Here is a 26,546-nt window from a genome sequence, read left to right as displayed (position 1 = left end):
AATGGTACCAGTACCAGACAGTGTTACATAGAATAGACCAGAACACTGTATAAAGTAATGGTACCAGTACCAGACAGTGTTACATAGAATAGACCAGAACACTGTATAAAGTAATGGTACCAGTAGCAGACAGTGTTACATAGAATAGACCAGAACACTGTATAAAGTAATGGTACCAGTACCAGACAGTGTTACAGAGCATAGACCAGAACACTGTATAAAGTAATGGTACCAGTACCAGACAGTGTTACAGAGCATAGACCAGAACACTGTATAAAGTAATGGTACCAGTACCAGACAGTGTTACATAGAATAGACCAGAACACTGTATAAAGTAATGGTACCAGTAGCAGACAGTGTTACATATAATAGACCAGAACACTGTATAAAGTAATGGTACCAGTACCAGACAGTGTTACATAGAATAGACCAGAACACTGTATAAAGTAATGGTACCAGTACCAGACAGTGTTACATAGAATAGACCAGAACACTGTATAAAGTAATGGTACCAGTACCAGACAGTGTTACATAGAATAGACCAGAACACTGTATAAAGTAATGGTACCAGTACCAGACAGTGTTACATAGAATAGACCAGAACACTGTATAAAGTAATGGTACCAGTAGCAGACAGTGTTACATAGAATAGACCAGAACACTGTATAAAGTAATGGTACCAGTAGCAGACAGTGTTACATAGAATAGAGCAGAACACCATTGAACACATTGTGGTTGTATGAGTTATCATTGAGCCTGGACCCTGCATTTAAACGCATGTCAACAGTGTCTCCCTCCTCCAGCTCTACCATCATTCCACTAGATATCTGTTCATGACCTCCACTATTGTATCCACAGTTAATTAAGAGGCTCTGCTCATTCTTATACATGGCGACACAGAACTGCTCTGATGACCACCAGTTAACTGCAGCATATGTGAAGTGATAGAGTCCTCGGACCGGCGCAGAGAATACCCCTGAGATAACACAGGATGAGAGAACACATTACATTAATAGAAATTAAAAAATACAATTATAAAAATAAAAACCTTAATTAAAAAAGTCAGATCTATAAGTTGTGTGAGTTAAGAGGTTACTTTCCTCATCTCCTCTGGACTGTTGCTTTCAATGTGAAACACACAGTGGAGGAAGGTAACTAAGTACATTTACTTTTTGTATACTTAAGTAACATTTTGGTATTTGTAGTTTACTTGAGTATTAACAATTTCCAATACTTTTACTTTTACTCGGATCCAAATATTGTACTTTTCTCCACTACATTTATTTGACAACTTTAGTTATAGTTACTTTGTAGATTTAGATTATTACTACAACACATACAGTAACCACTTCAGCCTTTAATGCATTTCAGCCATTTGAAAATAGCAGATCTACAAGCTCACAATCCGTCACATCGACGCATTGTGAGCTATTTAAAAAAGATTTTTATACATTTGAAAACATGAAATGGAACATTTCTACTTTTTACTTGTAGTACTTTAAGTACATGTGTGTACATAGATGGATTGTAGTTTAATCACCTGTAGAATTATTGTAGGCGTTGCCGATGTTAGTGATGACTATCTTGTAGATCAGAGTGGTCATGTAAGAACTATACGGTCCAACTTGTCCAAAATTACCCAAACCAACAGAGAAGGCCACCTTCGATTTGTCTGTCAACACAGGAGGAGCATTATCAAACACTTTAAATATTATAAAAGCATAATATTATATTAAGCCAATACACCAATCTTGTTGTAAAGCTCCACAAGACAAAGTATAGGCTATTAAAACTAAACGGTCACTAACATAACAATACTCCATGGAATATTACTGTCTGTCAAATACAGAGACAGGATTTATTATCATTTATTATGAATTACTTGAACCCTATACCTATAGTAACTCTGTTCTGGAGCAGAAATAGCAGATCTCTCGCAATGTGTTGAACTGGGCCATGTTCTGTTGTGCACTTGTAGATCTGCTATTTTCAGCAAAGATATATAGTGTAGAACAAAAACAGGGTCCTTGGGGATCCAGAAAACTGTAAACCTAAATCTTTCATTCACCTTAATGGTCAGATCCTCACTGACATTTAATAGTGGAAGACGGTAATAGTGGAAGACGGTAAAGTCATTACTTTGGTTAATTGTAACATGTTGTGAGTGTGACAATATTTACACATTTATACATTACTCATTAATATCCACTTAAACCTGACCGGGGTCCCCCAGGGCTGTATAGTAGGGCTGCTAGTATTTCCCTCTGATTGCTCTCAGCGCTCATCAAAATGTGATTGGTTGTAAGACTAGCCCAGGCTCTATATGGGTCAGAATGTGATTGGTTGTAAGACTAGCCCAGGCTCTATATGGGTCAGAATGTGATTGGTTGTAAGACTAGCCCAGGCTCTATATAGGTCAGAATGTGATTGGTTGTAAGACTAGCCCAGGCTCTATATGGGTCAGAATGTGATTGGTTGTAAGACTAGCCCAGGCTCTATATGGGTCAGAATGTGATTGGTTGTAAGACTAGCCCAGGCTCTATATGGTCATTTGAAATGTTTTTCCACATACCCTGAAGTGTGTCAGTTATCTGACCAAACGTTGGATTCTGTATTCTCTTCATCCTACAATACATTCTTGGCACTTTGGCTATACCAGTGTGTGTTCTTTGGCTATACCAGTGTGTGTTCTTTGGCTATACCAGTGTGTGTTCTTTAGCTATATCAAACCAGTGTGTGTTCTTTGGCTATACCAAATCAGTTTGTGGCTATATCAGACCAGTGTGTGCAGCCACTTCTTTCTCTTTCAAAGACTACCTTTCTGATTGTTCTGTCATGGATCAGCAACACTACATTATAATATTCTAACATTATTCTGTCATGGATCAGCATAGTTCAGTCTTCATAGTTCATACATAATGAAGACTGAACATAATATGTTTACTAAGCATACATGTAGTATTTTATATTAGTATATCATACTTTAATTAATATATAATTATTAATATATGAATGAACATACTAAGCGTCTAAGCGTTTGTTTATTAGTGTGTGCCAAGTGGAAATATGAGTACTTTGTCCTCCATTTAATTGAACCTTTTGGCGATTGTTTCAATTCCTACTTTTGATATACATGTATACTTAATAATATGTTGGTATATATTATATTTATAAAACATACTTACTCCACAGTTGGTGCACTTGGCTTGTCAGCTGAGCAAGAAGAGCTGAAATCAGTACATTAGCATTAAGTCAGTCATACAGTAAATACTCATGCACTTTCACTGTTGAGTGAGTAAGCTTTCCATTTTGGATTATATGGATCACCTGTACAGTAAATTACATCATCAAAAAAGTTATCTATTCTCTGAGATCAATGAAAGCCCCTCCTATGCCCAGCTTTGTCTGTTTGTGAACACAAACACGATGATTTGATTGGCTGATCACCCCATAGTGATGATTTGATTGGCCGAGGATAAAATGTGATGGCAGAAAAGTGAAGACGCCAAACGTGATTGGCCAGAATTACATTTGTGATGATGATTTGATTGGCTGAGCACGGAATGTGATGTATGATAAGAGCGCCCTTCACTTCACACGGGTGTGATTCTTTTTTCAGTTTTTGTCACATTCCAATAATTTGATGACCGGTTGAGTCGTGGTCAATTCAAGGCTTTGTTTGGTGTGTAACTGATCGTTTCGAGGAAGCAATCTGATTGGTTGAAACAGCCTTCTAGCCGTGGGTTAAACCAGCACCATTCACCACCTAATAAAAACAAAGACAAAAAATAAATAAAAACAACTCGGTGGCTAGGCTACCTAGTTTATTGGGACATTTGTGATCGTAGTGACTACATCTGTCATTAACTTTTTTTTTTTTTCAGCGATTTTCTTAGTTTTAAGGGTAACTGTTGTATACTTGCAATATTACACAAGAGGGTGTTTTTTAACGCGATTATTGCCACAACAGTGATGCGGTAAGGAACGAGACGAAGTCGAGTTCCGCAAGCATCACTGAAGTGGCAATAATTACGTTAAACCACACCCTCTCGTGTAATATTAACCCACACCCTCTCATGTAATATTGCTTAAATAAATGATTTTTGTGCGAACTATTTAACCCCAAAGTAAGTCCCTTTTCAACACTACACATTTATACTTGCATTCGCTGAACACCATCTGGATCAAATTACCTTCACTGCTGGTGTTGAGTCTGGTCTCAAAGCCTTGACTCTCACTAGCATTAAGTCTGGTCTGGAGAACTTCAACTTGGCCCTCACTGGTACTGAGTCTGGTTTGGAGGTCTGCAACATGGACCTCACTGGTACTGAGTCTGGTTTGGAGGTCTGCAACATGGACCTGGAGGTCTACAACATGGACCTCACTGGTGCCGAGTCTGGTTTGGAGGTCTGGAACATGGACCTGGAGGTCTGCAACATGGACCTGGAGGTCTTTCACGTTGCTCTCGCTAGCACTCAATTTGGCAGCCATTTCTGAAAAACACATCACAGACATTTGACCTGAATTCCCCTTTCATTGTCAATGGCAAATCTTGAGACGTGTGGGGAGCGTTTATTTATTAGTGTGTGCCAATTAAAAAGTGGAAATGTGAGTACTTTGTCCTCCATTTAATTGAACCTTTTGGGATTTTTTTCGATTATTCTGTATACTTAATAATATGTTAGTATATATTATATTTATAAAACATACTTACTCCACAGTTGGTTCACTTGGCTTGTCAGCTGAGCAAGATGAGCTGAAATCAGTACATTAGCATTAAGTCAGTCATACAGTAAATACTTATGCACTTTCACTGTTGAGTGAGTAAGCTTTCCATTATGGATTATATGGATCACCTGTACAGTAAGATACATGATCAAAAAAAGTTATATTCTCTGAGATCAATTATAGTAATTAAAGGAGTAGTTCACCCAAAATGTGACTTAATTACACACCCTAATTGCTAGCCCCTCTTATGCCCAACTTTGTCTGTCTGTATGAACACAAACATGATGATTTGATTGGCTGATCACCCCATAGCGATGATTTGATTGGCTGGTCACGCTATTGTGTTCTTTTAGCAACAGTAAGTCATTTTGCAACGTCTCTCGCATCTGCCTGGGTGACGGCAGACTGCTGGGCAGATCAACATATGGAATGAATTCTGTATTGGCCATTTATGGAGCGTGTCACGAGGCGTGACGGACGGACTGACTTGCAGGTTTTCTATGGTCGCAATAATATAACGTTATATAATATCTATAACCTATATCTCACCTGCAGAACTTCCTCCCGGGGCTTCCACCTCATTAGATTTGTTGTCATTTTCTGAAAATTAATTAATGTTAATTAATGAATTAATTGATAAATACACACAATCACATCAGGTCAAACAAACGGAGAAAAGACACAAACGGATGTGGTGTCCAGACGAGGCCCGGGTAACACAGAATACGTCCTCGTCTGCAATTCCAAACATGCGAACATGACCCGCTTTAATTACTTCAGTCTAATGTGTTAATAGCTTAGTGACTTTTTTTATGTCCAATATTTGCATTTCAGTTCATAATCATAAAGTTAATGTATTTTAAATTAAATAAAAAAAATAACTTTCCGGATTCCAATTTAAAAAAATAGCAAAAAAAAGAAGATCTACAAACTCAAAATGCATTGCACTGTGACACGTTTTGAGCTTGTAGATCAGCTGCCTTTGACTATATGCATTGTGGCCCTCTGGAGTGAGTTTGACATATAGTGGCCCTCTCCATCATCAAAGTTTCCCACCCCTGTGAGAAATTACAAGTGATAAAATACATTACATTTGACCGTACATTTGACTCTTGTGTTGTATTCAGTAAAGTATTCTGGTGAAATTTTCAGTAAAGTATATATATATACATATATATTATATATATTTATATATATATATAAAAGAGCTCAAAGGGTACATATTCAGTCAGACCCGAAAGTGGCCGAAAGCGAAGACAACTCACCCGGAAAGTGAAGACATCTCACCCCTGGTGAGTTGTCTTCACGTTCGGGGTGAGTTGTCCGGACAACTCACCAAAAAGGGTGAGTTGTCTTGTTACCCTAATGAAGTAGTGTAGAATAGATTAGTATAGGCTATACTACAGACCTGGGCATTGTACGGCCCGCGGGCCAAATACGGCCCGCCGGTTGACTGACCGGCCCGTGAAAGATTACTTGATAATCCGAAAATAAAACATACTTTCTAATTACCTTATGGGTGGACTAAAACCGCATTGCTTTTATTTTGAAGCCCATGTATTCTCACAGTGCACGCAATCTGCACGTCAACTGTGCACGTGAATTGCGTGTGATGGAGAACCTGTCTTTCTTCCTTCACCCCCCTCATATACGAAAATGTCGGCTTTTTGGATTTATTGTTGACTACGTCGGTGAATGCAAATAGCCATGAAGCATGCAGCTCCACAACACGGTAGGCGCAGGCGCATGCTTTGATTACCAAACTTCCTTGCAGGAGGACAAGTTAAATCCCATTATATGCTTCATTGCTTTATTTAACCCGCCTCGCCAATAAAGTTAAGATGTTTTAAGATGCTGCCGTATCATGGCGTTGTTGCGCCCAAAATGTGGCATGCTTCTGAAGTTCAGAAAGCTTGGGCGATGCGCCGTGAGCTTGTGGATCGTCTGTTTTTGGCACACGAGTCGATCGGCGTACCGTTAAACCACAAAGTAAATCTGGCAGAACGAACGTGCACACGTCAACATACAGCGCCTGCCAGGCTGCCAAGTCTCAACAATACCATCACTGGTTTGGTTGGCTTATTATTGTTTTCAGAACGTGGTTGTTTAATGGTTGTGACTTAACACTCATCTCTCGATAGTAAGCAGCGCACCATGGGTTGTGAAAGTGGCACCTCCAGTGTCCTCCGAATGGAACTATTAAGAGAGCTAACTCTAATGTTCTCATTGTTAAAAGAAAATGCTAGTATTTACAGGACTTAAACAACTTAAACAAAAACATAGTAAGGAAACGTCTCAAGCCTGCAAGTAGAAAGTAAAAAAATCACACCCATGTGAAGTGAGGGGTGCTCTTATTGTACATCATCATGATGTAAAATAGTCACTCTGCCTATAATTTGAGTCAAATGTTTCACATTTAGTTTACCATTGCTTTGCAAAACAATGCCATTTACTGATATTTATATAGAAATAAAATTGATATCATGCATAATTAAGTTCAGCCTTTTGGCCCGGCCCTCCAAAATATTTTCTGTTTCTCATTTGGTCCCTTGGGAAAAATAATTGCCTACCCCTGGGCTATAGTATAAAGATAGCTGACCCTCCCTCTCAGGCATGCAGGTCTGACTGCGCCGTGCACACTGCAGTAACAGCATCCTTAAGTTATACCTGTGATGTGGTTTGTAGGCCGGTCGTCGTGGCGGTTGAAGTTCACCTCAACCGCCGATCCTTGGATCTCGAGGTGGTTGATGCTCAACTGGAACGGCAGGTCAGTGTCGGCTGAACACAGGCAGAAGAGGACGAGCAGGAACATGGCAGCAGTATCCATCTTAGAAGATGTGTGTCATGCTGTGGCAAGCAGGATATTATATACACTACCTGGCTACCGCCTACCCGTAACCTTTTTTTTTTTTTTTTTTTACCTGGCAAGGCTGGCAGACATTTAGAACATGCTCTGCATTCCATGCAAGCATGCTTTTCCATTCCACGCCTACATATGACAGCTTGACAGCAGTCATCACAGCTCCTGACTTAATAATATGTTAGTATATATTATATTTATAAAACATACTTACTTTCAGCAGCAGTCAGCCTGGTTTCTGTGGTGGTCAGCTGAGCAAGATGAGCTGAAATCAGTACATTAGCATTAAGTCAGTCATACAGTAAATACTCATGCACTTTCACGTCAGATAAGTATTTCAAGTTTGTGATGGGCTTGGCATTCAGGCCAAAAAGCTCTATTTTTGTTTTATCAGACCAAAGAATCTTGTTAATAATGGTCTTTAGGTGCCTTTTGGCAAACTCCATGCGCGCTGTGATGCCCGGCTGTCATGTGCCTTTTATTGAGGAGAGGCTTCGGTCTGGAGGAAACCAGGCACCGCTCATCACCTGGCAAATACCATCCCTACGGTGAAGCATGGTGGTGGCAGCATCATGCTGTGTGGATATTTTTCAACGGCAGGAACTGGGAGACTTGTCAGGATAGAGGGAAAGATGAATGGAGCAGTGTACAGAGACATCCTGGATGAAAACCTGCTCCAGAGCACTCAGGACCTCCGACTTGGTCAGCGATTAACCTTCCAACAGGACAACGACCCCCCCAAGCACACAGCTAAGATAATGAAGGATTGGTTTAAGGACAACTCTGTGAAAGTCCTGGAGTGGCCCAGCCAGAGCCCAGACTTGAACCCCATTGAGCATCTCTGGAAGGACCTGAAAATAGCTGTGCAGCGACGCTCCCCGTCTAACCTGACAGAGCTTGAGAGGATCTGCAGAGAAGGGGGAAAATACCCCAAATTCAAGTGTTGCCAAGCTTGTAGGATCATTCCCAAAAAGGCTTAAGGCTGTAATTGCTGCCAAAGGTGCCTCAACTTAGTACTAAGTCAAGAGTGTGAATACTTATGTACATTTCCAGTTTCTTATTTTTTATAAATTAACAGAATATTTGAAAAAACCTTTTTCACTTCATCATTATGGGGTATTGTGTGTAGATTGATGAGGAAAAAAACGAATTTAATCCATTTTGAAATGAGGCTGTAACAAAACAAAATGTGGTAAAAGTGAAGGGGTGTGAATACCTTCCGAAGGCACTGTAGACAGCCTTCATGGTACTTTACTAGTGGGACTGTAGACAGCCTTCATGGTACTTTACTAGTGGGACTGTAGACAGCCTTCATGGTACTTTACTAGTGGGACTGTAGACAGCCTTCATGGTACTTTACTAGTGGGACTGTAGACAGCCTTCATGGTACTTTACTAGTGGGACTGTAGACAGCCTTCATGGTACTTTACTAGTGGGACTGTAGACAGCCTTCATGGTACTTTACTAGTGGGACGACTGACTAACGGGAGGTCAGGAGGTCATGTTAGCCTTTCTGAACAGATAACATGCATTCTGTTGTTTTCACTGCAGGTCCCTCGCATGCTGTTGACTTTAATAATACTGTCACTGTCTGACCACACCACATATATATATATATATATATATATATATATATATATATATATATACACTCCATGAATCTGTTGTCCAGGGCCGGTTATTATCAAACTGACGCTCTTGGCAAGCTTTCTCCTTTCATAAAGTATTAACGGCTACATATAACAAAATATATCACACATTTCTCACCTTCTGTCTCACCACTACACTGCAGCACTGACGGTGCTTCATTTGGTAGCATTATGTAGTGTGTGACTGACTGACTGCTTCTACTTGCATTAAGTGTTCAATTATGGGAGAGTGGAGAGGTGAACTGAATGACATCAGTATGACCCCCCCCCCCCCCCCCACACACACACACACACACACACACACACACACACACACACACACACACACACACCTCCACAGCTCTGAGAGAGAGAGAGAGAGAACCAAATAATCCACATTCCTCATTCGTCAATCATAAATATGTGTTGCGTTCCAAATTCCATGCATGCATACGACAGCTTTAGAGTAGTAATCACAGCTCTGATGAACACTTTCATCAAAACACATTCTACCAGCTAACCACTTGTTTGGTTTGTCAAGGTAGCTTGTGGCTGTAAACTGATCAGGTATGCTCTGTTGATGAGAAAGTCCAAGGCATGCAGATGTACCGTGGTAATGGGGAGGGCACGCACACACACACACACACACACACACACACACACACAGTCACACACACTACAGGCTAAACTTGATTTGATGCGAATACTTCTCACGGAAACATCGAGGATAAAATGCCGATGGGTTACTTTTTACTGGAACACTTCAGACAAAGACAGATAAACATGATGAGTGATTAATGGAGGAGTTTAAGTGTCACCATAGTTTAATAAGAGGCACCTGTCACTGTGATCAGAGGTGAGATAACTTTTAGGTTGTGTAGGAGGTCCTAGGCTGTGGATGGAGGGTTGCCATGGTTTATGATCGTGGAGTGTTATTAGGCTAGTTGTTGTTGTCATTATTGGACACTTTGAAACTCTCCCTCAACCAACGACGACCAGTGAGGGAGATTGAATGGAAATGGGAGGCGACACACTGGAGCTAAAAGACCTCTGAAAGTCTCACGTCAAAGGAATGTAACCTCCGTGTGCTGCACGTTGTTGCCATTCTCTCATGACACGTGGCTGCTTGCGTGTGCATCGCGTGCACGCGTGTTGCTGTACAGCGTGTTATACTGTGCTGTACCTTTTGCAACTAATAAGCTGTACATTTATATGGATTATTACAGTATGTTCCATCAACAACAGTCTTAGCGGAATCTTCTGGCTCTTTGAACGGTGTGTGACGGTGAGAGAGAGAGAGAGAGAGAGAGAGAGAGAGAGACCACACAACCACTCTTGATAAAAAAAGCAGTTAATTAAGTCCTTGGCAGACATTGAGTTAAAAGGGTCCCTTCATGGCTAATAAGACAAATATGCCTTAAAACGTTAAAATAGAAACACCTTAAATATGTGCTGTGGACTATTAGCAGTGGTTCTCAAACATATTCATGTCAAGGACCCCCACATTGATGTGTATTTGGCCGCGTTTATGTGTTCATGTGTTTATGTGAAGGGACATTTTATGTGAAGGGACATGTTTATGTGAAGGGACATTTTATGTGAAGGGACATGTTTATGTGAAGGGACATTTTATGTGTAGGGACATGTTTATGTGAAGGGACATGTTTATGTGAAGGGACTTTTTATGTGAAGGGACATGTTTATGTGAAGGGACATTTTATGTGAAGGGACATTTTATGTGAAGGTTATGTGAAGGGACATTTTATGTGAAGGGACATGTTTATGTGAAGGGACATTTTATGTGTAGGGACATGTTTATGTGAAGGGACATTTTATGTGAAGGGACTTTTTATGTGAAGGGACATGTTTATGTGAAGGGACATTTTATGTGAAGGGACATTTTATGTGAAGGTTATGTGAAGGGACATTTTATGTGTAGGGACATGTTTATGTGAAGGGACATGTTTATGTGAAGGGACATGTTTATGTGAAGGGACATGTTTATGTGAAGGGACATTTTATGTGAAGGGACTTTTTATGTGAAGGGAAATGTTTATGTGAAGGGACATTTTATGTGTAGGGACATGTTTATGTGAAGGGACATTTTATGTGAAGGGACTTTTTATGTGAAGGGACATGTTTATGTGAAGGGACATTTTATGTGTAGGGACATGTTTATGTGAAGGGACATTTTATGTGAAGGGACTTTTTATGTGAAGGGACATGTTTATGTGAAGGGACATGTTTATGTGAAGGGACATTTTATGTGAAGGGACTTTTTATGTGAAGGGACATGTTTATGTGAAGGGACTTTTTATGTGAAGGGACATGTTTATGTGAAGGGACATGTTTATGTGAAGGGACATTTTATGTGAAGGGACATGTTTATGTGAAGGGACATGTTTATGTGAAGGGACATGTTTATGTGAAGGGACATTTTATGTGAAGGGACTTTTTATGTGAAGGGACATTTTATGTGTAGGGACATTTTATGTGTAGGGACATGTTTATGTGAAGGGACATTTTATGTGTAGGGACATGTTTATGTGAAGGGACATTTTATGTGAAGGGACATTTTATGTGAAGGGACATTTTATGTGAAGGGACATGTTTATGTGAAGGGACATTTTATGTGTAGGGACATTTTATGTGAAGGGACATTTTATGTGTAGGGACATGTTTATGTGAAGGGACATTTTATGTGAAGGGACATTTTATGTGAAGGGACATTTTATGTGTAGGGACATTTTATGTGAAGGGACTTTTTATGTGAAGGGACTTTTTATGTGAAGGGACATGTTTATGTGAAGGGACATTTTATGTGTAGGGACATGTTTATGTGAAGGGACATTTTATGTGAAGGGACTTTTTATGTGAAGGGACATGTTTTTGTGAAGGGACATTTTATGTGTAGGGACATGTTTATGTGAAGGGACATTTTATGTGAAGGGACTTTTTATGTGAAGGGACATGTTTATGTGAAGGGACATTTTATGTGTAGGGACATGTTTATGTGAAGGGACATTTTATGTGAAGGGACTTTTTATGTGAAGGGACATGTTTATGTGAAGGGACATGTTTATGTGAAGGGACATTTTATGTGAAGGGACTTTTTATGTGAAGGGACATGTTTATGTGAAGGGACTTTTTATGTGAAGGGACATGTTTATGTGAAGGGACATGTTTATGTGAAGGGACATTTTATGTGAAGGGACATGTTTATGTGAAGGGACATGTTTATGTGAAGGGACATGTTTATGTGAAGGGACATTTTATGTGAAGGGACTTTTTATGTGAAGGGACATTTTATGTGTAGGGACATTTTATGTGTAGGGACATGTTTATGTGAAGGGACATTTTATGTGTAGGGACATGTTTATGTGAAGGGACATTTTATGTGAAGGGACATTTTATGTGAAGGGACATTTTATGTGAAGGGACATGTTTATGTGAAGGGACATTTTATGTGTAGGGACATTTTATGTGAAGGGACATTTTATGTGTAGGGACATGTTTATGTGAAGGGACATTTTATGTGAAGGGACATTTTATGTGTAGGGACATTTTATGTGAAGGGACTTTTTATGTGAAGGGACTTTTTATGTGAAGGGACATGTTTATGTGAAGGGACATTTTATGTGTAGGGACATGTTTATGTGAAGGGACATTTTATGTGAAGGGACTTTTTATGTGAAGGGACATGTTTATGTGAAGGGACATTTTATGTGTAGGGACATGTTTATGTGAAGGGACATTTTATGTGAAGGGACTTTTTATGTGAAGGGACATGTTTATGTGAAGGGACATGTTTATGTGAAGGGACTTTTTATGTGAAGGGACTTTTTATGTGAAAGGACATGTTTATGTGAAGGGACTTTTTATGTGAAGGGACATGTTTATGTGAAGGGACATTTTATGTGAAGGGACATGTTTATGTGAAGGGACATGTTTATGTGAAGGGACTTTTTATGTGAAGGGACATTTTATGTGTAGGGACATGTTTATGTGAAGGGACATTTTATGTGTAGGGACATGTTTATGTGAAGGGACATTTTATGTGAAGGGACATGTTTATGTGAAGGGACATTTTATGTGAAGGGACATTTTATGTGTAGGGACATGTTTATGTGAAGGGACATTTTATGTGTAGGGACATGTTTATGTGAAGGGACATTTTATGTGAAGGGACATTTTATGTGTAGGGACATGTTTATGTGAAGGGACATTTTATGTGTAGGGACATGTTTATGTGAAGGGACATTTTATGTGTAGGGACATGTTTATGTGAAGGGACATTTTATATGAAGGGACATTTTATGTGAAGGGACATTTTATGTGTAGGGACATGTTTATGTGAAGGGACATTTTATGTGTAGGGACATGTTTATTTGAAGGGACATGTTTATGTGAAGGGACATTTTATGTGAAGGGACATTTTATGTGAAGGGCCATGTTTATGTGAAGGGACATTTTATGTGAAGGGACATGTTTATGTGAAGGGACATGTTTATGTGAAGGGACATTTTATGTTTAGGGGCATTTTTCAAAAATGTTCAAAAATATCATATGTAAAGCTTGCAGCGTGGCACGACATGACACACTGAGCTTGTAGATCTGTTGTGTTTGAATGGCCAGCACATTAAATGGACACAGAGCTTGTAGATCTGATGTGTTTGAATGGCCAACACATTAAATGGACACAGGGCTTGTAGATCTGTTGTGTTTGAATGGCCAACACATTAAATGGACACAGAGCTTGTAGATCTGTTGTGTTTGAATGGCCAGCGCATTAAATGGACACAGAGCTTGTAGATCTGCTGTGTTTGAATGGCCAACACATTAAATGGACACAGAGCTTGTAGATCTGATGTGTTTGAATGGCCAACGCATTAAATGGACACAGAGCTTGTAGATCTGTTGTGTTTGAATGGCCAGCGCATTAAATGGACACAGAGCTTGTAGATCTGTTGTGTTTGAATGGCCAGCGCATTAAATGGACACAGAGCTTGTGGGCTCCCCCAGAGTTAGTGTCGAAGTGTCCTTGAGCAAGACTCAGAAGCCCTAATTGCTCCCGATGTGCTGGTTGGTGGCTTGCATGGTGTGCACCACCATCGGTGTGTCAATGTGTGTGTGAATGTGTGTGTGTGTGAATGGGTGAATGTATAATGCTCAAATCTATGTAAAGCGCCTTGGATAAAGGCGCTATATAAATGCACCATTTACCATTTAATGTTTGTTTAGGGCAGTAAATGTACCGTGACGTAAGACGTCATCTGACTGATATAAATACAACCTGTAATAAATGTATTTCATTTTTCACGGACATGAGAACATATCAACATGGCCGGGCGCCCCTCACTTCACACTAGTGTGATTTTTAGTCTAATTGTAGTATTCTTACTGAATGTACAGCACTTTGGTTCAATGCCGTTGTTTTAAATCTGATCTATGAATCAGTAGCTGTGAAACGTTTTCACATCAAGGACCCTCAAATTGACACCTATTAGCCCGCCGACCCCCATTTGAAAAGATTTGCCCATAAGAGAAGATGTTTACGTCTCTAGCAGTGACTCTCAACCATTTTAATTTGAAAGACCCCCCAGTTTGACATGCATTAGTCTACGGACCCCCCATTTAATGGCATTTCTATCTCTGGGACCACCAATTTATATTGTAAAATATGTTTGGACCTGAGGGAAGAAATCCTCTGAATTAGCTAAATTAGCCAAAGTAGCAGATCTACAGTAGAAGCTCTCAACATGCCCTTTTCCCATTTGATTCATTGATTGATTCTTTTTTTTGTGTGTGTGTGTGTGTGATGAAAATGAACAATATATGATTTTCTTTAATATATATAGTAAAATAAGCATTATATGCTGTGCTGTACTCTGGGCATGAAGACAGAGTCATGTCAGTGAGCTGAGCTGTACTCTGGGCAGGAAGACAGAGTCATGTCAGTGAGCTGAGCTGTACTCTGGGCAGGAAGACAGAGTCATGTCAGTGAGCTGAGCACAAGTGTTGCACTGTGACTTTATGGATAAAGTGGTTGAACTGATTGTGAGGCTATATTAACTCATTCTGCTGGGGACCCCCTGTAACCTCCCAAGGGACCCCTGGCCCCGGGGACCCCCTGTAACCTCCCAAGGGACCCCTGGCCCGGGGACCCCCTGTAACCTCCCAAGGGACCCCTGGCCCGGGGACCCCCTGTAACCTCCCAAAGGACCCCTGGCCCGGGGACCCCCTGTAACCTCCCAAGGGACCCCTGGCCCAGGGACCCCCTGTAACCTCCCAAGGGACCCCTGGCCCGGGGACCCCCTGTAACCTCCCAAGGGACCCCTGGCCCGGGGGTCCCCGGACAACACTTTAATTTAAGATTAGAACCACTGAAGTATAGGCTATCAATAAACACCTGTGTGGGGTGCTGAGGGCGCTGCAGCCCCACCTGGTGGTGGTGGGGAGGAATATTATTTTTTGATGGGTTAGAACCTGCATATAGTTGCATACCGGTAGTCGGTAGACTAGATGTTGAAAAAGGCGTTTGGGTCTGACTCTGTAGTTCAGGGAGTAGGAACCTTTGTAACAGGTACTGCGTGACACAGGAACCTATTGAAGGTTGCACCTCTAAGTATTCAAATGTTGAGCTGTAGCTATAGAGCGCGTTACAAACTAATTTAATAAACTATTACCCTGTTGGATTAATTCATGGGGAAAGGGAAGGAACTTTATATCCCAGGTAAGTAAGACATACATTATTGTTCATTGCTTCTGCCGCCGTGCAGAAATGTGCTGTTCAAACGTGTGTCATTGACCGCCTCTGAGTCTGAGCCCATATTGGACTCTTTAATTTCGAATACAAGGTTCTGTAAGTCGATCCAACACAGGTGTGTGTGTGTGTGTGTGTGTGTGTGTGTGTGTGTGTGTGTGTGTGTGTGTGTGGCCTACATCAGATGTTGTTGTTGATGACTTAGAGAAGTGACCATTGTAGAAGTGGGTTGTGCAGCCATTCAACCACAGTGACTCTGGAAGAGACATATTCCTTATCAAGGTGTATAAAGTACCAACATATTATAGATAGATGTTATTATACAGCTTGGTTGAAGAGACATATTCCTTATCAAGGTGTATAAAGTACCAACATATTATAGATAGATGTTATTATACAGCTTATTGGTTGCACATTAACTGCTTTTTGTGTTCATAATATCCTCCTGAAACAATTGTTGTCGAGTTTCCCCAAGTTTGTGCACATTATCTACTTTTGTCTGTGTTCAAGAATGTCTTGTTAAATGTAACTATTAGGCCTATAGCCTACTATTGACCAAGTAAGAGTCTAATGTAACTATTAGGCCTATAGCCTACTATTGACCAAGTGAGAGACTAATGTAACTATTAGGCCTATAGCCTACTATTGACCAAGTGAGAGACTAATGTAACTATTAGGCCTATAGCCTACTATTGACCAAGTGAGAGACTAATGTAACTATTAGGCCTATAGCCTACTATTGACCAAGTAAGAGACTAATGTAACTATTAGGCCTATAGCCTACTATTGACCAAGTGAGAGTCTGCCTTTGGGGATGCAGTTAGTACTGTAGGACAATTATTTCACCTTTTGTTTAACTATTAGCCTACTATATTGACCTTACTTGGAGACTGCCTTTGGGGATGGAGTTGAGTAGTACTGGACAATTATTTCACGTTTTATAAATGTTTGTCATTATAACAAACTGTCTGAATGCACCTAATTAATTAATTCTCTGAAGGATGTGCTCCGGTAGCTTCTGTGGGTTCAGTCATTGTGTTTCACACATTCACTGATGTGTGTTTACATGCTTTATACTCCTGTTAGAGAGTAGATGGCATGTTTATATAGAAATAGCACTCTTTTGTGTTACTGTACCATAGTTTAATATTCTTCTGTTAGACAGATGTTAGGTTCTTAGCTTACTTATGATTATTGATGACTATTCTTTATGTATTTGATGTATTACCATGTGTTGAACCTTACTGTAAGTCTCTCTGGATTCAGAGCGTCTGATAAATGACTCCATTGTAAATTGTAGCTGACCCTGTCAACCCTTTTACAGTAGAACTGTTACTTCTGTTATGAGCCAGCAGGTGGCAGCATTGGCCCACAGTTCAGTTCAGTGCTGTTCAAGCAATGTTCAAGCAAATCAAAGTGAGTGCCAGTGATAGAAGAAGTAGTTCTCACATTGTTGAGTGGTGCTGGCCACTCCTATGCGGAGCTGTGTATGTATGTGTACATGTATGTGTACACACGTGTGTGTACGTATGTATGTATGTATGTATGTATGTATGTGTAGCAATGGCATGTCATTATTTGGAGGGAAAATGCTCAGAATTAACAACATTAGTCAAAGTAGCAGAACTACAGTAAAAGCTCACAACATGCCCTTTTCTCATTTATTTGATTGATTGAAAACTATTTGACAGAAATGCAAACAGCCTGCAGTACAATATACACTTGGTCTAAAAGGATATGAACATTATGGAGGCTCTTTAACCTAATGCTTCTCAAACATGTTACAATTTACAATTTAGGCATTTAGCAGACGCTCTTAATCCAGAGCGACTTACATTAAGCAAGAACAAAAGTCAAAAGCATGGGAATACATCACATAAAAACATTCATCATGAAACATGCGTAAGCTAAGAAAGTAACAGTGGAATATCTATATAATGAAATTTATACGTATAAACTTTACATATATACTACTATGCTATACATATGTACTATGGCGTGCTATGACTATATACAATGCAATTCTAGTGCTGTCTACATAACATGCTATAAGTCTGTTTCAAATGCTATCTAAGTCTACAGAAGTGCTATCTAGGGTAGAGTAAGTGCTATGGGCCATGATGGAGTCTGAAAAGGTGGGTTTTCAGACTACGGCGGAAGATTGGGAGTGATGCTGCAGTTCTGACTGCCATGGGAAGTGCATTCCACAGTTTTGGAGCCAGAAGGGAGAAGAGTTTGGGACGTGTGGAGCGTTGTCCCGGCGTTTTTAGTGAGGGTACTTCCAGCTTCCCTGCGTTGGCTGATCTGAGTGCGCGGGAGGGTTTGTAGGGTTCAATCATACTTGCAAGATATGGGGGAGCCATACCTTTGGTTGCTTTGAATGCCAGCATCAGAGTTTTGTATTCTGTGCGGGCAGCGACCGGGAGCCAGTGGAGGGAGCGGAGCAGGGGGGAGACATGTGAGAATTTTGGCTGGTTGAAGACCAAGCGAGCTGCGGCATTTTGGATCAGCTGGAGAGGCTTAAGTGCACATGCTGGTAGGCCAGTAAGGAGGGAGTTACAATAGTCAAGTTTTGACAAGACTGTTGTCTGGACTGGATTAGGAGCTGGGCTGATTCCTGGGTGAGGAACGGTCTAATTCGTCGTATGTTATAGAGTGTGAACCTACAGGATCGAGTGACAGCTGTGATGTGAGCTTTGAACGAGAGCTGACTGTCCAGGACAACACCAAGATTCCTGGCTGTTGGGACAGACGTTACCAGGGCGTTGTCTACGGAAATAGTTAACTCCCGCATAGGGCAGGACTTAGCTGGGAAGAAGAGAAGCTCAGTCTTGTCTGGGTTCAGCTTGAGGTGGTTGGAGGACATCCACTGTGAGATGTCAGCCAGGCATGCCGTGATGCGCTCTTCCACCTGTTCATGTCAAGGACCCCAAAATGATCTATTTGTCTGTGGACCCCCGTCTGTGACAGCATAGACCCCAAAATGATCCATTTGTCTGTGGACCCCCGTCTGTGACAGCATAGACCCCATGAGAGAAGATGTGTATTGTTACAATATTTCAGATTATTTTTCAAAGCGTATTGAAAATAGTAGATTAAAAGCTGACAACGCTGAGAAGCTTGATGAAAGATAGAGATGAAGGTAAAATAGTTTCTGTAGATTCAGGTAGATCAGAGGACTGGCTGGCTTATCGCTCTTTAAGAGACAAAGTGACCACATTAAATAAACAGAAAAAAGCCTAAACTATCAATCTAGAATTGTAGAAATTATACATGGTAAAAAACGCTGGAGTATTCTCTCTCAATCAAATCACGGGTAGAGATAAAATGAGCAAAACACCATCATTTATTGAATCGGGTGAACACTTCATCACCGAGCCCCAAGAATTAGCTGATTATTTTGACAATTTGATACCATAAGAAATGGCATGCTGCCTGCAAACATCAGTCATCTATCTGAATGAATTATTAAAAATGATATCATGCAGGACAAATTATTCTAATTTGAATTGTGTTACATAGCATAGACCAGAACACTGTTTAAAGTAATGGTACCAGTACCAGACAGTGTTATATAGAATAGACCAGAACACTGTATAAAGTAATGGTACCAGTAGCAGACAGTGTTACATAGAATAGACCAGAACACTGTATAAAGTAATGGTACCAGTAGCAGACAGTGTTACATAGAATAGACCAGAACACTGTATAAAGTAATGGTACCAGTAGCAGACAGTGTTACATAGCATAGAGCAGAACACCATTGAACACATTGTAGTTGTACCAGTTATCATAGAGCCTGTCCCTTGACAGTAAACGCATGTCAACAGTGTCTCCCTCCTCCAGCTCTACCATCATTCCACTAGATATCTGTTCCATTCCTCCACTATTGTATCCACAGTTAATTAAGAGTATCTGCTCATTCTTAAACATCCAGACACAGAACTGCTCTGATGACCAGCTGTTATATGCAGTATATGTGAAGTAATAGAGTCCTCGGACCGGTGCAGAGAATACCCCTAAGAGAACACAGGATGAGAGAACACATTACATTAATAGAATTATAAAAACAATTATAAAAATAAAAACCTTAAATTAAAAAGTCAGATCTATAAGTTGTGTGAGTTAAGAGGTTACTTTCCTCATCTCCTCTGGACTGTTGTTTTCAATGTGAAACACACAGTGCTGGAAAGTAACTAAGTACATTTACTTATTGTATACTTAAGTAACATTTTGGTATTTGTAGTTTACTTGAGTATTAACAATTTCCAATACTTTTACTTTTACTCGGATCCAAATATTGTACTTTTCTCCACTACATTTATTTGACAGCTTTAGTTATAGTTACTTTGTAGATTTAGATTATTACTACAAAACATACAGTAACCACTTCAGCCTTTAATGCATTTCAGCCATTTGAAAATAGCCGATCTACAAGCTCACAATCTGTCACATCGACACATTGTGAGCTATTTTAAAAAGATTTTTATACATTTGAAAACATGAAATGGAACATTTCTGCTTTTTACTTGTAGTACTTTAAGTACATGTGTGTACATAGATGGATTGTAGTTTAATCACCTGTAGAAGGATTGTAGGCGTTGCCGATGTTAGTGATGACGTTCTTGTAGATCAGAGTGGTGCGAGAACTATACGGTCCAACTTGTCCATCATTAGTCAAACCAGCAGAGAAGGCCACCTTCGGTTTGTCTGTCAACACAGGAGGAGCATTATCAAACACTTTAAATATTATAAAAGCATAATATTATATTAAGCCAAATTAAATACACCAATCTTGTTGTAAAGCAGCTTATCAGCTCCAACAAGACAAAGTATAGGCTATTAAAACTAAACGGTCACTAACAATACTCCATGGAATATTACTGTCTGTCAAATAGCATATCTCTCGCAATGTGTTGAACTGGGCCATGTTCTGTTGTGCACTTGTAGATCTGCTATTCTCAGCAAAGATATATATAGTGTAGAACAAAAACAGGGTCCTTGGGGATCCAGAAAACTGTAAACATAAATCTTTCATTCACCTTAATGGTCAGATCCTCACTGACATTTAATAGTGGAAGACGGTAAAGTCATTACTTTGGTTAATTGTAACATGTTGTGAGTGTGACAGTACCATCAATATTTACACATAATTGCTTATTATTTAATTAATATCCACTTAAACCTGACGGGGTCCCCCAGGGCTGTATAGTAGAGCTGCTAGTATTTCACTCTGATTGCTCTCAGCGCTCATCAGAATGTGATTGGTTGTAAGACTAGCCCAGGCTCTATATGGGTCAGAATGTGATTGGTTGTAAGACTAGCACAGGCTCTATATGGGTCAGAATGTGATTGGTTAACTTGTAAGACTAGCCCAGGCTCTCTATGGGTCAGAATGTGATTGGTTGTAAGACTAGCCCAGGCTCTATATGGGTCAGAATGTGATTGGTTGTAAGACTAGCCCAGGCTCTATATGGTCATCAGAATGTGATTGGTTGTAAGACTAGCCCAGGCTCTATATGGGTCAGAATGTGATTGGTTGTAAGACTAGCCCAGGCTCTATATGGGTCAGAATGTGATTGGTTGTAAGACTAGCCCAGGCTCTATATGGGTCAGAATGTGATTGGTTGTTAGACTAGCCCAGGCTCTATATGGTCATTTGAAATGTTTTTACACATACCCTGAAGTGTGTCAGTTATCTGACCAAACGTTGGATTCTGTATTCTCTTCATCCTACAATACATTCTTGGCACTTTGGCTATACCAGTGTGTGTTCTTTGGCTATACCAGTGTGTGTTCTTTGGCTATACCAGTGTGTGTTCTTTGGCTATACCAGACCAGTGTGTGCGGCCACTTCTTTCTCTTTCAAAGACTACCTTTCTGATTGTTCTGTCATGGATCAGCAACACTACATTATAATATTCTAACATTATTCTGTCATGGATCAGCATAGTTCAGTCTTCATAGTTCATACATAATGAAGACTGAACATAATATGTTTACTAAGCATACATTTTATTTATTTATTTTATATTAGTATATCATACTTTAATTAATATATAATTATTAATATATGAATGAACATACTAAGCGTCTAAGCGTTTATTTATTAGTGTGTGCCAAGTGGAAATATGAGTACTTTGTCCTCCATTTAATTGAACCTTTTGGGGATTGTTTCAATTCCTACTTTTGATATACATGTATACTTAATAATATGTTGGTATATATTATATTTATAAAACATACTTACTCCACAGTTGGTGCACTTGGCTTGTCAGCTGAGCAAGAAGAGCTGAAATCAGTACATCAGCATTAAGTCAGTCATACAGTAAATACTCATGCACTTTCACTGTTGAGTGAGTAAGCTTTCCATTATGGATTATATGGATCACCTGTACAGTAAATTACATCATCAAAAAAGTTATCTATTCTCTTGAGATCAATGAAAGCCCCTCCTATGCCCAGCTTTGTCTGTTTGTGAACACAAACACGATGATTTGATTGGCTGATCACCCCATAGTGATGATTTGATTGGCCGAGGATAAAATGTGATGGCAGAAAAGTGAAGACGCCAAACGTGATTGGCCAGAATTACATTTGTGATGATGATTTGATTGGCTGAGCACGGAATGTGATGTATGATAAGAGCGCCCTTCACTTCACACGGGTGTGATTTCTTTTCCAGTTTTTGTCACATTCCAATAATTTGATGACCGGTTGAGTCGTGGTCAATTCAAGGCTTTGTTTGGTGTGTAACTGATCGTTTCGAGGAAGCAATCTGATTGGTTGAAACGGCCTTCTAGCCGTGGGTTAAACCAGCACCATTCACCACCTAATAAAAACAAAGACAAAAAATAAATAAAAACAACTCGGTGGCTAGGCTACCTAGTTTATTGGGACATTTGTGATCGTAGTGACTACATCTGTCATTCATTTTTTTTTTTTTTTAGCGATTTTCTTAGTTTTAAGGGTAACTGTTGTATACTTGCAATATTACACAAGAGGGTGTTTTTTAACGCGATTATTGCCACAACAGTGATGCGGTAAGGAACGAGACGAAGTCGAGTTCCGCAAGCATCACTGAAGTGGCAATAATTACGTTAAACCACACCCTCTCGTGTAATATTAACCCACACCCTCTCGTGTAAAATTGCTTAAATAAATGATTTTTGTGCGAACTATTTAACCCCAAAGTAAGTCCCTTTTCAACACTACACATTTATACTTGCATTCGCTGAACACCATCTGGATCAAATTACCTTCACTGCTGGTGTTGAGTCTGGTCTCAAAGCCTTGACTCTCACTAGCATTAAGTCTGGTCTGGAGAACTTCAACTTGGCCCTCACTGGTACTGAGTCTGGTTTGGAGGTCTGCAACATGGACCTCACTGGTACTGAGTCTGGTTTGGAGGTCTGCAACATGGACCTGGAGGTCTACAACATGGACCTCACTGGTGCCGAGTCTGGTTTGGAGATCTGCAACATGGACCTGGAGGTCTTTCACGTTGCTCTCGCTAGCACTCAATTTGGCAGCCATTTCTGAAAAACACATCACAGACATTTGACCTGAATTCCCCTTTCATTGTCAATGGCAAATCTTGAGACGTGTGGGGAGTGTTTATTTATTAGTGTGTGCCAATTAAAAAGTGGAAATGTGAGTACTTTGTCCTCCATTTAATTGAACCTTTTGGGATTTTTTAAATTCCTACTTCTATACATGTATACTTAATAATATGTCAGTATATATTATATTTATAAAACATATTACTTACTCCACAGTTGTTGCACTTGGCTTTCAGCAGCAGTCAGCCTGGTGGTCAGCTGAGCAAGAAGAGCTGAAATCAGTACATCAGCATTAAGTCAGTCATACAGTAAATACTCATGCACTTTCACTGTTGAGTGAGTAAGCTTTCCATTATGGATCATATGGATCACCTGTACAGTAAGATACATGATCAAAAAAAGTTATCCTCTGAGATCAATTATAGTAATTAAAGGAGTAGTTCACCCAAAATGTGACTTAATTACACACCCTAATTGCTAGCCCCTCCTATGCCCAACTTTGTCTGTCTGTATGAACACAAACATGATGATTTGATTGGCTGATCACCCCATAGCGATGATTTGATTGGCTGGTCACGCTATTGTGTTCTTTTAGCAACAGTAAGTCATTTTGCAACGTCTCTCGCATCTGCCTGGGTGACGGCAGATCAACATATGGAATGAATTCTGTGTATTGGCCATTTATGGAGCGTGTCACGAGGCGTGACGGACGGACTGACTTGCAGGTTTTCTATGGTCGCAATAATATAACGTTATATAATATCTATAACCTATATCTCACCTGCATAACTTCCTCCCGGGGCTTCCACCTCATTAGATTTGTTGTCCTTTTCTAAAAAATGAATTAATGTTAATTAATGAATTAATTAATTGATAAATACACACAATCACATCAGGTCAAACAAACGGAGAAAAGAAACAAACGGATGTGGTGTCCAGACGAGGCCCGGGTAACACAGAATACGTCCTCGTCTGCAATTCCAAACATGCGAACATGACCCGCTTTAATTACTTCAGTCTGATGTGTTAATAGCTTAGTGACTTTTTTTATGTCCAATATTTGCATTTCAGTTCATAATCATAAAGTTAATGTATTTTAAATTAAATTAAAAAAAGATTACTTTTCCGGATTCCAATTTAAAAAAAATAGCAAAAAAAAGCAGATCTACAAGCTCAAAATGCATTGCACTGTGACACGTTTTGAGCTTGTAGATCAGCTGCCTTTGACTTTATGCATTGTGGCCCTCTGGAGTGAGTCTGAAATATAGTGGCCCTCTCCATCATCACAGTTTCCCACCCCTGTGAGAAATTACAAGTGATAAAATACATTACATTTGACCGTACATTTGACTCTTGTGTTGTATTCAGTAAAGTATTCTGGTGAAGTGTATATATAAAAGAGCTCAAAGGGTACATATTCAGTCAGACCCGAAAGTGGCCGAAAGCGAAGACAACTCACCCCGAAAGTGAAGACGTCTCACCCCTGGTGAGATGTCTTCACGTTCGGGGTGAGTTGTCCGGACAACTCACCAAAAAGGGTGAGTTGTCTTGTTACCCTAATGAAGTAGTGTAGAATAGATTAGTATAGGGATAGGCTATACTAGTATAAAGATAGCTGACCCTCCCTCTCAGGCATGCAGGTCTGACTGCGCCGTGCACACTGCAGTAACAGCATCCTTATACCTGTGATGTGGTTTGTGGGCCGGTCGTCGTGGCGGTTGAAGTTCACCTCCACCGCCGATCCTTGGATCTCGAGGTGGTTGATGCTCAACTGGAACGGCAGGTCAGTGTCGGCTGAACACAGGCAGAAGAGGACCAGCAGGAACATGGCAGCAGTATCCATTTGGAAGATGTGTGTCATGCTGTGGCAAGCAGGATATTATATACTGTACACTACCTGGCTACCGCCTACCCGTAACCTTTTTTTTTTTTTCTTTTTACCTGGCAAGGCTGGCAGACATTTAGAACATGCTCTGCATTCCATGCAAGCATGCTTTTCCATTCCACGCCTACATATGACAGCTTGACAGCAGTCATCACAGCTCCTGACTTAATAATATGTTAGTATATATTATATTTATAAAACATACTTACTTTCAGCAGCAGTCAGCCTGGTTTCTATGGTGGTCAGCTGAGCAAGATGAGCTGAAATCAGTACATTAGCATTAAGTCAGTCATACAGTAAATACTCATGCACTTTCACGTCAGATAAGTATTTCAAGTTTGTGATGGGCTTGGCATTCAGGCCAAAAAGCTCTATTTTTGTTTCTTTTGTGTGACCAAAGAATCTTGTTAATAATGGTCTTTAGGTGCCTTTTGGCAAACTCCATGCGCGCTGTGATGCCCGGCTGTCATGTGCCTTTTATTGAGGAGAGGCTTCGGTCTGGAGGAAACCAGGCACCGCTCATCACCTGGCAAATACCATCCCTACGGTGAAGCATGGTGGTGGCAGCATCATGCTGTGGGGATATTTTTCAACGGCAGGAACTGGGAGACTTGTCAGGATAGAGGGAAAGATGAATGGAGCAGTGTACAGAGACATCCTGGATGAAAACCTGCTCCAGAGCACTCAGGACCTCCGACTTGGTCAGTGATTAACCTTCCAACAGGACAACGACCCCAAGCACACGGCTAAGATAACGAAGGATTGGTTTAAGGACAACTCTGTGAAAGTCCTGGAGTGGCCCAGCCAGAGCCCAGACTTGAACCCCATTGAGCATCTCTGGAAGGACCTGAAAATAGCTGTGCAGCGACGCTCCCCGTCTAACCTGACAGAGCTTGAGAGGATCTGCAGAGAAGAAGGGGGAAAATACCCCAAATTCAAGTGTTGCCAAGCTTGTAGGATCATTCCCAAAAAGTATTAAGGCTGTAATTGCTGCCAAAGGTGCCTCAACTTACTAAGTACTAAGTCAAGAGTGTGAATACTTATGTACATTTCCAGTTTCTTATTTTTTATAAATTAACAGAATATTTGAAAAAACCTTTTTCACTTCATCATTATGGGG

General features: G+C 40.2%; 1 protein-coding gene across 1 annotated transcript; it reads right to left on the bottom strand.

The window, feature by feature from the left end:
• Positions 1-585: 585 nt before the first annotated feature.
• On the bottom strand, positions 586-25,402 carry LOC308328339 (uncharacterized protein; the record flags this gene model as incomplete). Its single annotated transcript, XM_080782115.1, has 8 exons — positions 586-976; positions 20,561-20,689; positions 22,230-22,271; positions 23,239-23,362; positions 23,426-23,517; positions 23,751-23,813; positions 24,323-24,373; positions 25,225-25,402. 8 exons carry the CDS (start codon positions 25,400-25,402, stop codon positions 696-698), a joined length of 960 nt encoding a protein of 319 aa, XP_080638241.1. The 3' UTR covers positions 586-695.
• Positions 25,403-26,546: the final 1,144 nt, after the last annotated feature.

This window comes from Protomyctophum bolini, assembly GCF_963924005.1.
Source record: "Protomyctophum bolini genome assembly, chromosome: 14".
Classification (NCBI taxonomy): Eukaryota; Metazoa; Chordata; class Actinopteri; order Myctophiformes; family Myctophidae; genus Protomyctophum; species Protomyctophum bolini.
The sequence above is the reverse complement of the archived record's forward strand: the minus strand, read 5'-3'. Positions and strand labels throughout refer to the sequence as shown.